Raw genomic sequence first — 15,799 nt, forward strand, 5'->3', positions numbered from 1 at the left:
CTTAAAAAATGCTTAACATGCAGTGATTCATTTAGTCCCCCAGAGACTGGAACCTTAGAGGAAGTAGATGCATTTCTAATTTGTTAGCAAGCTTCTTAGCCATGCTAGCCGTCTCACTGGCTCTGATCGAAGGTGGGTCATATTGGCACCATTCAGAGTGGCTTTTCTTATGCTGACACCACAGAGGGTAAGTGTCATGCAGACCCTGAAGAACTGGTCCTGGAGGAGTAGAATGACAGGGTTGTCTGCAGCTTTAAGCATAGCCGATAAGCATCTACAACATCAAAACTCATCTCACGCAAGTCTATTGCAAGACCCTTAAGTTTTAAGGATTCCTGAATCTTCCTTTCAAACACCAGGTTGAGCTGCAGAAAGCCCTTGTAATCAAACTACGGTCTGCTCTGGCACATGCTCCATAGGGGCGCAGGGTATAAAGCAGGTATCTAGCCTACAGAAGGCAATGCAAAGAAGGGAAGGAAATGAGGCAGCAGCACTAAGTAATGGGAAGTGATGATGCAGATATAGCTTACACAGATACGTATATATATATATACCTCTGTTGTTCTATTCACCACCATCTAGGTTAACACATTTGGAAGCAAAGAGGAGGAAAAAATGAACGGTTAGTTCACTATTGGTGACATGGACTGCAGAAAGCTAAGTGATGGGGATGAACGCTATGATGGAAGCACCACAGGCACAGAAAGGAAGCTGGATGGAACAGAGAGCTCCACAGTGACCTAGTCCAATTGCCACATTTCCTTCATATAGACTTCCCAGTAAGATGCATCAAGACAATGGGAAGTTTTGGCTGTGGCTTTTCCGCTGCTGGCATGCTTTCCGCAGCTGATCTATACTTGGTTCATTGCCTGTCATCTTAGATTTCAACCAGAGGTTTATTTGTACACACTATTAGCATTTTGTAACTTTTCAATTTGATGTTTGAGCTGCACTGTTAAACACATTCCAAAAATAACATTAAAAGGAAGGAAATTGTCAATTGCATATAAACCAACTTCATTCAAAGTGGCCTCCCTTTTAGCATGCACAGGACAGCATTTACAGTGTCCTCTAGTTTTTCATGTTAAGGGAGGGGTGCCTTCAATTGGCTAGCTTGGACACATATCATTCTTTTCAATGAAGCTAAACTTTTGGCATGAGCTTGCCAAGAGGGAGACCAGACATTTTTGAAGTTTGTATGCCTAAATTAGGATAGTTACCTGATAGACCTGTGCCCCTTGAAACTTACCTTGGACTCCACATCTGCGTTGTTGTCATTCTGTAGTAGCAGGGCGGCGGCTTTTGTGTCATCTTTTCGGGCAGCGATGTGAAGAGCTGGAAGACGTACTTTTCCTTTCGTGTCATTTTCTAGTAGGAGTGAAACTACTTGGTCATGACCTTGTTGTAAAGCTACTGCCAATGGTGTGAAGCCATCCTGCAAATAAATGGATGGATCAAGATCGGTCCCCATGGATATTTTCTTTTTGATTCCATTAACAAAAAGGCAACCTAGTGACCAAGTATCAATTTTTGCTTCAGGTTTTTAAAGCTAACATCTTTAATTGGATATATAAATGAAGAGTCATTTGTTTTATGTTTTACCACAAAACATAAAAGTTATACATTAATTGGAAAAATTTTGAAAGTACACAAAAGCAACACATAGTAAAAGATGCTATAATTTCTGTATACATAAAATAATCTTGATGAAATAGTAACACTTCAGGCTAAATCCAGTCAAAATTTTCAAAGGAGCTTATTTGGATAAGATATAAAAATTTCCAAGGCATTTTGAAGATGGGCTAATGTGCCTGCCTGGTTCTTTATCCTGGTTCATAGCCTATGTCTGGTGCATCAGTATATGTGAATTAATGAACCATAGTCATTTTAAGAAAGGTTTACAAGAAAGACTCTTGGTTTTCTCTGACCAATGAGTAAAGGTAATAACAATCACAAAAAATTTGATTTTGCTAATTTATTTGGTTATTTTCATGTTACTATAAATTAACAAATTATAATTGTATTTATGGGATACAAAATTTCATTTGGAAATTCATTTATGATTTATGTGAAAGAATAAAATCAAGTTAATTCACATGTCTACCATCTCAAATACTTATTTTTTGTGGTGAGAAAATTTTAAATGTATCTTCTTAGAAATTTTGAATTGTACAATATACTATTATTAACTATATTCACCATGCTGTGCAACCATTCCCCCCTTTCCTAAAAACACCCTATTGCTTCTGTATGGGACTTTGTACCCTTTGGCCATCATTTTCCCATTTTCCCCACCCCTGAGCCTTGGGTAGTCACTATTCTAACTTTGATTAAAACATGACTTTACAATAAATTTGGATGGACAGAAGTGCACACATGCATATTCTGCCCATTTTGCATCTTCTCTTTGTGGCTTCTTGGGACTTCTCTCTGGGACTTGATGGAGGGAGACAGCTACAGATGTCATAGTGGTTCATTCATTTGTACAGGTACTTAATATGCAGATATAGAACAAACAGTTTAGATAAACTCAATATAGAATAAACATGGTAGAACTTTTTAAACTGGCTCACAAATTTTAACTCTGTAATGGTTTTATTGCTATATATCAAAGAACATTTAAAGATTATTTGTAGTAAAGAATTGGTAAGTAAATTACTTATTTTATTTGAGTCATGATTATTTTATTTCTGTAGTCCTTGTAGTATAAATAGAGGACTACTCCAATTGAAGAGCAGTTGTAAGAGGGAAGAAGAAAACCTGGGTACTTGCATAACATGCCTTGTTAATCTTCTGAAAGCATCACTTTCATGTTTTGTTTCCCTTTGCTGGAAAATAGATCAGTGCTTCTACAATTTATTTGACTGCAGGTCAGAACACTGGTGTTTGTGCTATATAAACTAGTGGTCCAGAGCACCTTGGGGACACCCAATCTCTTTCCATATAACCCTTTCCATAGACATGTACATCAATTCCTACCCTTGCATCTCTACTCTTGCTACTTCTACACTTCCTGCTTTGAGATCTAGCTTAAAGGCCACCTCCTCCTCTCAACTCTACTACCCAAGAAGACAGGAAAGAAAAGGGTGGTCACCTGCCTCCCTGAAGCTTTCAGCAAGATAACAAGCAGGAAATGGCTGAATAGAACCAAAATGTCACCAAGATAACATCCCAGGTTTACACTGAAGGATGTGAAGTTTAGAATTTAATCCCACCAGAAAAGAAGTATATATAACAGTGTGAGTATATGATCTCACTTTCGTCAAAATAAACATCTGCATATTAAGTACCTGTGCAAAAACTATGGGCCAATAAACCAAATGTTATCTCTAGAGAAATTTTACAGGGATATTTTTCTTTTCATTGCATTTTCTCAATATGTAATGTATTCCTTTTTTATTTTTTTTGCAGAGATTGAACACAGGGCCTTGTGCATGCTAGGCAAGCACTCTATAAATGAGCTACATCCCCAGCCCTGAAAAATGCATTTTTCAAGAGACTGGTAGTAAGAAAATTGTATATGAAGAATTAAGTTTGCATCTCTCTTTTAAAATCTGAACAAAGTCTAACTGTAAAAAAACAGCCCACTTGTGTTTTCAGTCAAAACAAAAAGGCTACATCTCCACTGATGTGATTTGTAAATTTCCAGAGCTGTACATAAAGGACTGTACTGTGCACTAGAAAATAAATTTCAGATAAGTTGGTTAGCACTAATAAGAATAAGCTTCTTGCACAAGCCAATTAAGGACATAAAATTTCCAGCTTTAAGGTGTTAACAGCTAAAATTATCAGCTCTAAATTTTGGTTCTAATGCAGCTTCAATAGCTTGGTTTGCAGTTAGTCTAGAGACAAGTACCAATAGAAAGGAAATATAGAAACTACTTGAGAGAAAGTCTGCCCCAAATTGCTCAAGGATACACCATTCCTCTCTTGGAGCACTTAACACATAATAGGTGCTTAGTAATTGTAGAATATGTAAGCAATTTCACCTCATACTTCAGAAGCTTAATAAGCAAAAAAAGTTATATATGAAAAAGATGCAGTATGCAGTACATAGAAAAATAAAAAGTTTTAAAACAGTCATGCCACAAGTTATGAAGTATGTCATACTTAGTGAAAAAAAAATGTTTAAAGAAATTTGGAGCTGGGTTGTATGACGCTTGCCCTAGATACCAGTCCCAGGATCACAAAAAGAGAGCAGGAAGAAAAATTTGGCAGATCAGATCATTTAGTAAGTTAAAATCCTATTAAAAACTTGCTATGTAAAGAATCCATTAATTGCCCCCTACTGTTTGTTCTGTAAATACAGATGTCTGTATTGTTAATGAAAAAGCAATATTGTAGCTAGAATGTGTATCAATGAAAAGTTTTGTTTCCTATTGTTACTTATCTTCTCTAATGCCAATAATCTAAAAGAAAATAAAAATTTCATCAAGGAATCAGATGTTTCTGGGGAATAAGATATTATTTATGGAGAGATATAACAGCAATCTTCGTGAAGACTTGGCCATGACTTACATTTAGAGAGAACATTTGTTCCTCCCCCAACTCTTGTTAAACTAAAAAATGATAACATGAAGTTAAATTACTGAAAAGAAATATAAACTTTAAAAATATATATCTGTTGCCAAAAGACTAAGTGAGTGACTTGAAGGCCTCATAAAGACTAAGTGAGTGACTTGAAGGCCTCACACGCTATGTTTCAAGTTAGTTGTAACACTGTACTTTTTGGACCCTGAAAACATAAGGTCTACAGGAGAACTCAGTGAGTTATCAGTGAGTAGTTTACAAGCAAATTCAAATCTATTCCTAAAATCAATGAACCAATTAAGAAATGGGCTACTGAACTAAATAGAATTTTCTCAAAAGAAGAAATTCAAATGGCCAAAAAACACATGAAAAAATGCTCACCATCTCTGGCCATAAAGGAAATGAAAATCAAAACCACACTAAGATTCCACCTCAGCCCTCTTAGAATAGGCACCATCAAAAACACCACCACCAACAGGTGTTGGCGAGGATGTGGGGAAAAAAGAACCCTTGTACACTGCTGGTGGGAATGCAAGCTGGTACAACCACTCTGGAATAAAATTTGGAGGCTTCTTAAAAATCTAAACATAGATCTGCCATATGATCCAGCAATCCCACTCTTGGGGATATACCCAAAGGAATGCGACACAGGTTACTCCAGAGGCACCTGCACACCCATGTTTATTGTAGCACTATTCACAATAGCCAAGTTATGGAAACAACGAAGATGTCCCACTACTGATTAATGGATCAAGAAAATGTGGTGTTTATATATAATGGAATACTACTCAGCCATGAAAAAGAATGAAATCTTATCATTTGCAAGTAAATGGATGGAAATGGAGAACATCATTCTGAGTGAGGTCAGCCAGATTCAAAAGACCAAAAATTGTATGTTCTCCCTCATATGCGGACTTTAGATCTAGGGCAAATACAACAATATGGTTGGACTTGGGTCACATGACAAGGGGAGAGCACATACGGGAGGTATGGGAATAAGTAGAAAACCCAAAACATGAAAGCGTTTATGTCCCCACTCCAGAGGAACTAATACAGAAATCTTAAAGCGACAGAGGTCAACACGAGAAGAGGATCAGGAACCAGTGTAAAGATCAGTTAGAGATGAATTGACTTGGGTTGTAACACGTTTTTTACATGGAAGCAATGCTAGGAATCTCTCTGTATAGCTGTCCTTATCTCAACTAGCAAAAACACTTTGTCTTCCTTATTATGCTTATGTCTTCTCTTCAACAATATTAGAGATAAGGGCAGAACAGGTTCTGCCTGGAAGCGAGGGGGAGAGGGGGACAGAGGGGAGAAATGACTCAAACAATGTATGTACATGTGAATAAATGAATAATAAAAAATAAAAAAAAAGATAAACAATAAATGGATGCTGCATTAAGAAGAAAAAAAAAGTAAATTGGGTTTATACCTGCTTCTTAAGAGATACTTATGATTTGTGCATCATACTATAAAAGGAATAATACTCAACCTTCTCTATGGAATCACTTTCATTAGGATATTTATATTCTTTAGTATTTACATCCAAAAATGAGAATGGATTTTCTTTGAACAGCATCTACCCTCTCTCCCCATTTTCCTTACAATTGCAACCTGTGCTCAAAACAGCTACTCCCAAGGGTGAACAGAGGCACAGATGGTGCCTACCAAGTGTTCTGTTTAGTTATTATTTTAAACTGACACTTATGGAGCACATTGTGATGTTTTGATACAGGGGATACATTGCATAATGTTCAAATCAGGGTAGACATATCTGTGACAAGCACCTCCCATCTCAAGCTATCAGAAAGACTGAGATCAGGAGAATCTTGATTCTCGGCCAGCCCAGGTCAATGACCCCAGCTCAATGGAAACAAGCTGGGCACAGTGGCACCTGCCTGTCATCTCATCCATGGCTAGAATAATAAAATAGGAGAAGTGTGGTCCAGGCTGGCCTGGGCAGAAAGTGAAACTCTATCTCCAAAATATCCAAAGGAAAAAAAAGGGCTGGAGGTGTGCCTCAAGTGGTAGAACGCGTTTTTTTCTTGTCTCATGGGCAAGAGACTAGATCATCTTCTTTATCTGATTAATGAGTTCACACTACTTTGACAATGAATTAGGGTAAGAATATTCTTGTCTAGTCGTGGTCATTTGTATTTCATTTTGTGTGAACTGTTTCTTCATTTATTTGGTGGCTTCCTTGGAAGGCATAATCTCAAAAACTGGGTGGGTCACATGTGGTTCTTTTGCCATCTTTCTTGTATCACTCAGGAAGCATGCGACCACCTAAGTAAGTAGTGGCTTTATAATAAGGTAACTACTAGAATTCACTGCTTTGTTAGCAATGAAGAACACCGAAGTGTTGGTCCTTTATTATTAGCAATAGATTTCTAATGCCATGCTTAGCAAATGATCACAGCTTTCCCATGAAGATTAGTTTAAAAAATTACCTAAGACAATACCAATGACTTAAATAACTTTCTATTTTTAAATAATCCTTCTATTGAAGACTGCAGAGCTTTTTTTTTTTGCCAAAAGCCACTTTTATTTGACACTTTAAAATGCATAACAGTTTTATTTAGAAGCAAGAATTAAATCTGAGTAGTTAACTGTAGCACTATATAAATTCAGTCATTACAATTAGGCTAACAAATTTGAAGAGACAGATTTACAACTAATGTTTCATAGAAAAAATATTTCAAAACAATGGTTGCCTTTGAGGCAAAATTATAAAGAGGCAGAAAAGTAATCTCAAGCAGATACATTAAAAATTAAAATAATAGCTCAATTATAGGGTACAAGCAGGCACTTAAGAGCAGAAAAGGTATCTATGTAATGAGGGATATTTAAAGATTAAAAATAGATTTTCTTAATGTATTTCATAAAAATTCATGAACCCGCATGAATTGATATAGAACTGCAATTGAAATCCTAGTGGGATAAATTCTCAACTCCAGGCTTACAGGATGCCTTATAAACGTATAAACTTAACCAGAGGAAAAACGGAAGCATCTTACCTCTGTGGCGAGGCTCTGACTAGCACCCTTGTCAAGAAGAAACTTAACAACTTCCAGGTGGTTTTCCTGGGCTGCCATATACAACGGTGTGAAACCATTCTGCAAAATAATAAAACATTAGTTGGCAGCTTACCATAGTCAGTTAATTTTTCTGGGATACAGTGTTCTAAGTAGTGCCCACATATAATAATTTTATAATACTTTCATGTAGATATTTATACATATTAGAAAATCTAAGCATCACAGTTTATATGAATTTCATAAGTTAAGTGTGGATCATAGTTAATAGTGTACAGTTAGTCAATAGTGTCAGTATAATTCATAGAAATTTACATGTGTTAGATGAATAAATAAATATAATCAGTTAGCCATCAACCACTGATGTGTGCCTACCATGAGTAAAGTATTTTACTAGCTTCTATGAAGATATGAAGATGAATACATTTAGTTGTTATAGCTCCCAAGCATCAATGACCTGTTTTAAATAAAGATGTAACATTTTCACAAAAAATAGGTATTTGAAACAGTTCCAATTTAAGAAGGAATTAATTTTAATCTTAAAAGCTTCAAAATTATCACAAATGTAATTACTTATAGTGAAGAAAGGAATACCTACTTGCAGAGTGGTCTGATTAAAATTTGAAGTAGAATTCAATTAGTAGTCTTTTGTTTTGGAAAGTTTCCTTCCCTTGAGTTTTTTTTTCAAAGCATTGTATTTTTGTGTTAAGAATACATATATTCATTACCCTTGCTATATTGAAATTTTCTTTATTGATCAAAATGAAGGATCATTCAATTCTTGGTTACTTAATGAATGTTAAGCAACAAAAAGAAACTAAACTTAAAAAAAAAGAGAAAAACAGAGTGAAACCCAATGTGAATTTTTTTCACAGCAAAATGAACTTGCCTCATCAAGTAGTCTCTGAAAGCTAAAATTTCCAAAGGTCAAGCTCAGATTTTAGGAGTGAAGTTCTTAAGGAAAAATTCCAAAAGTTCACACATTAAGTGTCAACCAGGTAAGTTATGCCAATTGTTTCTAAGCTGTGGGTGGAGGTCTGCCCCAGACTGTGTAAGATAGACTGGCCCACCCATGCATGCCTGGTTTCTGATCCAGTGAACATCCACTGGTCTGGAGGCTACCATGCAGAAACAAGTTCATGATCCAGGAAGAAAGACCAAAATCAAAGGGGTTCTATTCTTACAGACTGGGGACTTCTTGAGTTGTTCTTAAGAAACCATTCCACATCTGTTTCTTACAATGGCAAGGAGATGTATAAAATGAGATTACTTAAAAATACCTTGTGGATAGGATTTGTGGCAAGATGTAGCCCTGTAACTGTTTCCTGCTGCTGCTTTCCTGTTTGTTTTTGAGGATGTGTCATCCTAAGGTTATTAACTGAAAGCTGGTCATTTTCTGAGTGGTCACATTCTTGTTCGTTTTTGAAATATTTGTTTATTATAAATAATTCATATACCCTAAAACTTACCTTTATATTGTGTACAATTTAGCATTTTTTAGTACATTCCCCAAATTGGACAACCAGTCCTACCAGATGAGAACCACTGCAAGACACAGTGCTCTTATTTCCAGAACATTCCATATCCTGTAGCTATTAGTACGAGTCTCTCCATCTGCCCCTCAGTGTATACTCTGAAACCACTAATCTACTTTCTGTCTCTATGTCTTTATCCATTCCATTATAAATGAAACTGTATAATTATAGATAGCCTTGAATGGTTTTATGCAATTTCTGCTGTCCATGCTAATAAAATGTTTTTGGTGAAGTCTTCATGATGGATGTTATGGTTTAGATATGAAATGTTCCCTGAAAGCTCATGTGTTGAAGACTTGGTCCCTAATCTAATTTCAGAGGTGGGGCTATTGGGAAGTGATTGGATCATGAAAGCTCTAACCTAATCACTGGATTAATCCATTGATAGATTCTTAATTTGATGATATTGGGAGGTGATAGGAAACTAGGAGGTTGAGCCTGGCAAGAGGAAGTAGGTCATTGGGGACTGTGCCTCAGAAGCATGCATCTTGTCCCTGGACCCTCTAGTAACTCTCTGCTTCCCAGTACCATGAGTGAGCAGTTCTGCTCTGCTCTGCTTTCTCTCCCATGATGCTTTGCCTTACCACAAGCCCAGAAACAATGAAGCCAAGCAACCAGGGATTAAAATCTCCAAAACTATGAGCCAAAATAAATCTTTCCTCCTTAAAAAAATATTTTTTGAGATGTCACAGTGATGAAAACTGATTAACACAATGGTTAGTTTAATTTTAGAGGGGGCATTTGGAGCATGTGTGTGTGCGTGTGTGAATGTGTGTATGTGTTCATTTTACTTTGCTTTAGTTTTGGTCAACAGCATCCATGTCCATTTGCTCTGCATCTAACAATAGCAATTTATTTTCTCTTGGAGAGTTACTCTTCCCTGCTATGTAGGTAGTACTTATCTTGGTTGGACTTTGAGACAGATGGCCTCCCCTTCTCTCACTATGGGGTAGGCATATGTACAAGTTATTTTGGGCTTGATTTTTCAGGTCTTCTAACTTTAGTTCTGTTCTTTGTTTAGTCCCCCTCCCCAGCCTCTGTTGACCTATAGGGAACATCTCCATGAACAATCTTACTTTTTGGCTCTGGCTAGGTTCTCCACATTCCACCCTTAGCATTTATTTTCCAAAGCTTTCTGAAAGTTTCTGTAGTCTTTATTTCTCAGTGTTCTCAATTCAATTGCATGTTTTGTTTCTGTTCATTTAATCCAAATAATACAAAATACAAATTTCATATATCAAGAAAGGATCAACAAGGCAGGAAAACACATACATACTATTGTTTTGATTCTAGGGAGAAAATTATAAATGTCCTTTGGAAAGACTGAAAAAAAGCATTACCAACACTCTAGCTCAAAAAGGCTTAAGGCATCTGAAGTAATTAAATGTGCTACCATTGGACAATCTAACTAATGATTTTCTATGAAATGGTACCTGCATTGGGAGGATGGTCATATTTCAGGAAGATGCTTCTCCAGAGGAAAAAAGTACATCTGTTTTCATATTAATTTTCTAACTTAGGAAATTTCTAAAATAAAACTGGTGAAAAGGAGCATATTTGTGTGCCCAATTTTCTTTTTTATAGCAACAATAAATTTAATTCTCAAAAGGAAGAGCAACTTAAGATTCAGTGAGTATTTTTTTTGAAGTCTGAGTTTATCTAATATCTAATATCTTCAATACCTTCTTCCTTATATGTTTACAGGGTAAAAAACCCTCCTGTGATTTTATTTAAGGACATAAATTTCATTGTGAAATTTTCTACTCATTCTACTTTTCTATGGTCAGCTTTTGTACATCATAAAGTGCTATTTTCAATTAAGGTATACAGGTACTACAAAAGATGTCACTGATTCATACACGGCACTAATTTTTGAGAAAGGTCAGTTAGATTAGAGGTATAATATAAGGTCACAGATTAGAGAGTCTCCATCTGGATCAGACCTCCATCTGTCTAACTTTGTTGGGATCTAACTTTCCTATTAGGATCTAGAGAGAGACCAAAAAGACACATAGGAATCATTGGTCATCTTACAGGGTCTTGTGTTTGTTAACAGCATTATGAAAATGTGTTCACTTAGAATATTTTGATAACTAAAACAGTAGTTGAAACAAAATTTCCCTCTGTATAAATGTGTTTCTTTGTATTACAGAATAAAGACAAAGGAGGGAGGAGTGAAAGATGTTATTTAACTTAGCAGTTTGAGATTGCTCAATTATAAATGCCATTAATCATTGTTGTATGTAGTATAAAATATTAAGTACTTAATAATAGAAGAATTCTTTTAATCACAATTGGATTAGCCAATCCAATTTCTTTCTTAAGGTTCAGGAAACTGATTATTGAAATATTAAGTAAATAAGAAAGAGCTAACTATCTTGTTAAGACTTTAAGATCAAGACAATGGCACAAATTCATTTAACATGAAATCTACACATTCCTTGTTATAGATCCTGAATTTATAAAATCAGAACTTGGAAGTTGCCCAATGTCATTTTATTTTACAGATAAGGAGAATTTTTATAATCAAGTAGGGTAAGGGGCTCACTTAACTGTTCCTTGTTGGCTATGAAACATTGCCTATAGGCTAAAATTTCACTTAGAAGGAGTTATCTTTCTTGAATAGTAACATTCCCATGATGCTTTATGTGCTTCTGCCTAAGAAGAATTTAATCTTCTTTCATAGCATTATTGTTTGTTGTTCTTTATAAAAGTTCCTACTGAAGAGCTGCAACCAGGAATTATCACAGAAACTGTGGCATGGTCACCTCACCTCATTACTTATTTGGGCCACACACCGATGAGTTCAGAAGCCACACAAGGGCAGGTGTCCAGATGAAGAAGAAAATGTTTGCTGTGCAATATGTGGCAGGGCATGGTGTCCCCAAGCACAGCTGCAAGTAACAGGGAATTCCACAGGCTCTATTTTTCTCCCTCACACATCACCAGTGTGGAATGTATATAAATTGAAATGAAGACTGATGAGGATTTTATTTCAATTGTAGTCTTCTAGACATTACACAGCAGGTTTAAAACTATTTGCTGCTCTTAGAATTGGTCAAGAATGTGTGTAACGGTAAAAGGAGACAGTTTATTTTTCCTGTCTTGGGGAAAAAAAAAAGAAATGAAAATGGATTAAAGATTTTTCCCACTATCTTAGAGACTAAAACTAGTTACTTTTTGGTAGGGAAAAAATATAGCAACATTTCAAAAAAGTCATTTTAAAAGCATGATGCTTCTATTATAGTCAGCCGGTTTGTATCTATCTCAAAGTACTGGTCAATATTCAACTTAATATCATTCCTTTCTAGAAAAGCATTATTATTCCATATGAACATTTATAGAAAAGGAGAATAGTTGGCATAGACCATGAAAGGTCAAATCTCAGGGAACTAGAAAGAAATTAGCACGAATGTGTAAGGAAACATACAGTTGGAAGCACTGTGCACTTCCTTTTCATGACATTGATGTTTAATGGCACCAGAGTTATTACTGTTCTGGCTGTAATTGGGAAAGGAAGTCACTGCAATCCTGCAGACCCATAGAATAGAAGAGATTCCTGTTATCCAAAGATAATCAGTGTCAGAAAATGCTGATGAAATCAGGTATGCTTAAAAAGGCAACAGAGATCAAAAGGCAACAGAAAACAATGCAAAACACTTTGCTTCAGACTTAGGCTTGAAAGATAAAAGTAGAAATTATAGAAGTAAGTTTATATGATTTAGCAACATGTAGCTTGTAACTAAACAACTTTGCTCAGAATGAACAAAGACTAAACAAAGTGATTTTTGTGGAGAAAAAAAATGTAATTTTTCCAACAATATTACATGACATCTTTACTTCCTTCACTTGTTTTTTATTTTTTCAGAATAAGCAAGAACAATCTTTTGTAAGAAGTGCTTGAGAACAAAAGATTTTTTTCTTCATTTAATCGTTGATTTTTTTTTCCATTTTTAATTTTTTTTTTAATCTTTTGAGTTTCAAAGTATTCTCATGTTAGCCACCTATTAGGAACTCAAACTAGCTCTTCACGTGCTGCCAGGCCTAATGCTTCCAGGAACGTGTGTTCTCATAGCTTAGCTATCCACCCAGTAGTCCTCCAACATCAATTGCCCTGCTTCACGAATTCCTGTGGCTTTGGCAAAACTTGCAGCTTTGTTAGGTAATCAATTTGGTCAATATTCGTCACCCTGAGAATACTTTTGACAATGTTTGGGACAATGACACTGAAGGGTTCATGGATTCAACTGAAGGAACATTTGAATGGAGACCAGTTTTTTATCGTTCTATTTTTTTGTTGTTTTTTTGGTCATACTCTGTAGCCCAGGCAGGCATCTGACTTGTGATCCTTTTGCTCAGACTCCTGAGTGCTGGATTAAGTATACAAGGATTGGAAGTGGAAAAACAGTTTTAAAAGTGGTCAGGTCCTCAGTGGATGCTCTTGTGTTATGATGATTGGTCTGCTACATAACCTCTGAGGAAGTCTGTGGCACTCAAATAATGAACACTTGGATAATGTTAAGCATAATTTTAAACCAATAAAGTAAAGTTAATTCTTTTAGACTCAAAGTCTAAAGTGATAATTTGTTGATTTTCAGACCCTCACAAAATTGTGTATGAGTGTCGGGGGACCTATATTCAGTACAAATAATTTGAACAGTTTAAAATTTAGAGACTTTTACAGTTTTTTCTGCCTTTTTTGTTTGTTTGTTTTTTATTGTTTCAGAAAACAACAATTCCTCTTTGGGGAATTAAGCTGTTTCTTCCCATTTTTGACTAGATAAGGTACTGATATAGTCTGAGATTTGAAGACCATTTCTTTATTTACAAACACCCTCATCTCCTTCATGAGTTAACAAACACTGACTGGATCTAGCTAGCATTATAAGGGTATGAGAGTCTTCATTTCACATATCCCCTGAACATTTGTGTATGACTGTCAGTCATTTCACAGATGGACCACTGCTACAAAGTCTACCTTTCACATTTGTGTATGACTGTCAGTCATTTCACAGATGGACCACTGCTACAAAGTCTACCTTTCACACATATGTATTACAAGTGAGGATATACACAAATGTCAATAACCTACAACCATACAACTATTTGAATAGAGCTTGAAAGCATTGTATTCTTAGAGGATATGTGACATAAGAAGTTCATTCAAAGGACATTATTTGTACATTATAGCAAAATTCCTTTGCAATTAAGTTGGGTTTACCTGAGATTGTGCATTGACATTGGCTCCATTTGTAACCAAGACCTTGACCACCTCTGCTTGCCCAGCCAAAGATGCGATGTGTAATGCTGTGTTTCCTTTCTGTAAAACGAAAAGCAAGTCACATCAACTCACTCACCTTTCTAATTCCTCTGTGTTTAAAGTTCCTCCAAAGAGAATAAAATTGATGAGTCTCTCATGAAAAGGGTACCCCAATTCTTACTGAGGGCTAATTCCTCATGGAATGTGGCAAGTGATATAAAAAGCACTGAACTTGTGATACTGACCTTCGTGGCTGCATCGACATTGGCTTCTCTCTGTAGCAGCTCAGAAACCACTTCCACGTGGCCTTCTTTGGAAGCAAGATGGAGTGCATTCAACCCATTCTGATTAAAAGTGAAGGGAAAGTTTTACTCAGCAGGTTGAAAATAGAGCAGTCAATTGTCGACCAAGAACTCCAGGGATAATATCCCATCGAAGTTCACCTGCACTGTGTGTGCAGTGTAGGACCTTGAATTGAGAGTAAAAATACTAGAAAATTAGGTGGGTTGTTTCATTATCATTACTTATTAAATTTTAGGAATCATTAAAGAGTGTACACCTGAATTTCTGAATATTCCTCTAATAAAACAGGAATAATTTGACAATGTCAGCCTGGTAAAATTTAACAGGAAAGAATTGACAGAACAAGGGAAATCCTGTTAATATTTAATGAAAGCTTTAAGGAGCTTCAAGTCTGGATTTTTAAAATTTTAAATAAAAATTTAAAGAACAACAATAACCCAACTGACCTGGTTGCAAATGTTGATGTCAACTCCATTTTTTATGTAGTCAAGGGCCTTTTCTAAATGTCCTGCTCGAGCTGCTCTTAAGTAACTTGCATTGGCATCAGACTGAAAGGAAAAAGAGAAAAGTTCTGATGAAGAAATGAAAGTCTGGGTAGTCTGTTTATGACAACCCAGCTTGTAGTTCAAACTGGAACGAACGTGGCTGAACTATTTTATTTCTAACATGAAAACTAATAAAAATTATTTGAATATTGATTCCAAAGCCAATTTTTCAATCTACAGCTTCAGAAAGCTATTAACACATTGTCTGCTGTCACACTATTCAACAGGAATTTGGAGATGATGATTTTCTATTGGATATTCCCACAGGACATAGTCCTGTGTTATAACATGGTTTGGAATTGAAAAGCATGTCGCAAGACCTACTTGAAGTATGTCATATTGTTAAGCTAGCTAAGGCTGCAGTCTGTAGAAAATGTATTAGGAGCATGTAAGATTTAAATACAACAAAACAAGATAGGTAATTCATTCATCAGAAGCTTGAAACTCTGTACTACTGCTAATCTCTAACAACCACAATTGCATAGTTGAACCATCTACTATTAAAATCTTTAGTAGAAAGAATAAAGTGAGAGGAAGGTCCTACAAAGTTGGGCCTGCATAATTTGTAAAGGAGTCTTGCTCAACCCA

At 35.8% G+C, this 15,799-nt stretch overlaps 1 protein-coding gene across 11 annotated transcripts in view; it reads right to left on the reverse strand.

Annotated features, from left to right (window-relative positions):
• Ank3 (ankyrin 3) overlaps positions 1–15,799 on the reverse strand; it is a 618,024-nt gene that overhangs the window by 193,610 nt on the left and 408,615 nt on the right. For 8 of the 11 annotated variants that reach the window (XM_074078913.1, XM_074078915.1, XM_074078914.1 and 5 more), the window contains exons 2-6: positions 15,113–15,214; positions 14,609–14,707; positions 14,325–14,423; positions 7,551–7,649; positions 1,250–1,435 (exon numbers count right to left, since the gene is read on the reverse strand). In XM_074078913.1, coding sequence (XP_073935014.1) covers positions 1,250–1,435; positions 7,551–7,649; positions 14,325–14,423; positions 14,609–14,707; positions 15,113–15,214 — 585 coding nt within the window. Of the gene's footprint in view, positions 1–554; positions 579–1,249; positions 1,436–7,550; positions 7,650–14,324; positions 14,424–14,608; positions 14,708–15,112; positions 15,215–15,799 lie in introns of all 11 variants that reach the window. The other 3 variants (XM_074078910.1, XM_074078911.1, XM_074078912.1) reach the window with 1 other exon arrangement.

The sequence above is a fragment of the Castor canadensis genome, chromosome 7 (genome assembly GCF_047511655.1).
Source record: "Castor canadensis chromosome 7, mCasCan1.hap1v2, whole genome shotgun sequence".
Taxonomy (NCBI): domain Eukaryota; kingdom Metazoa; phylum Chordata; class Mammalia; order Rodentia; family Castoridae; genus Castor; species Castor canadensis.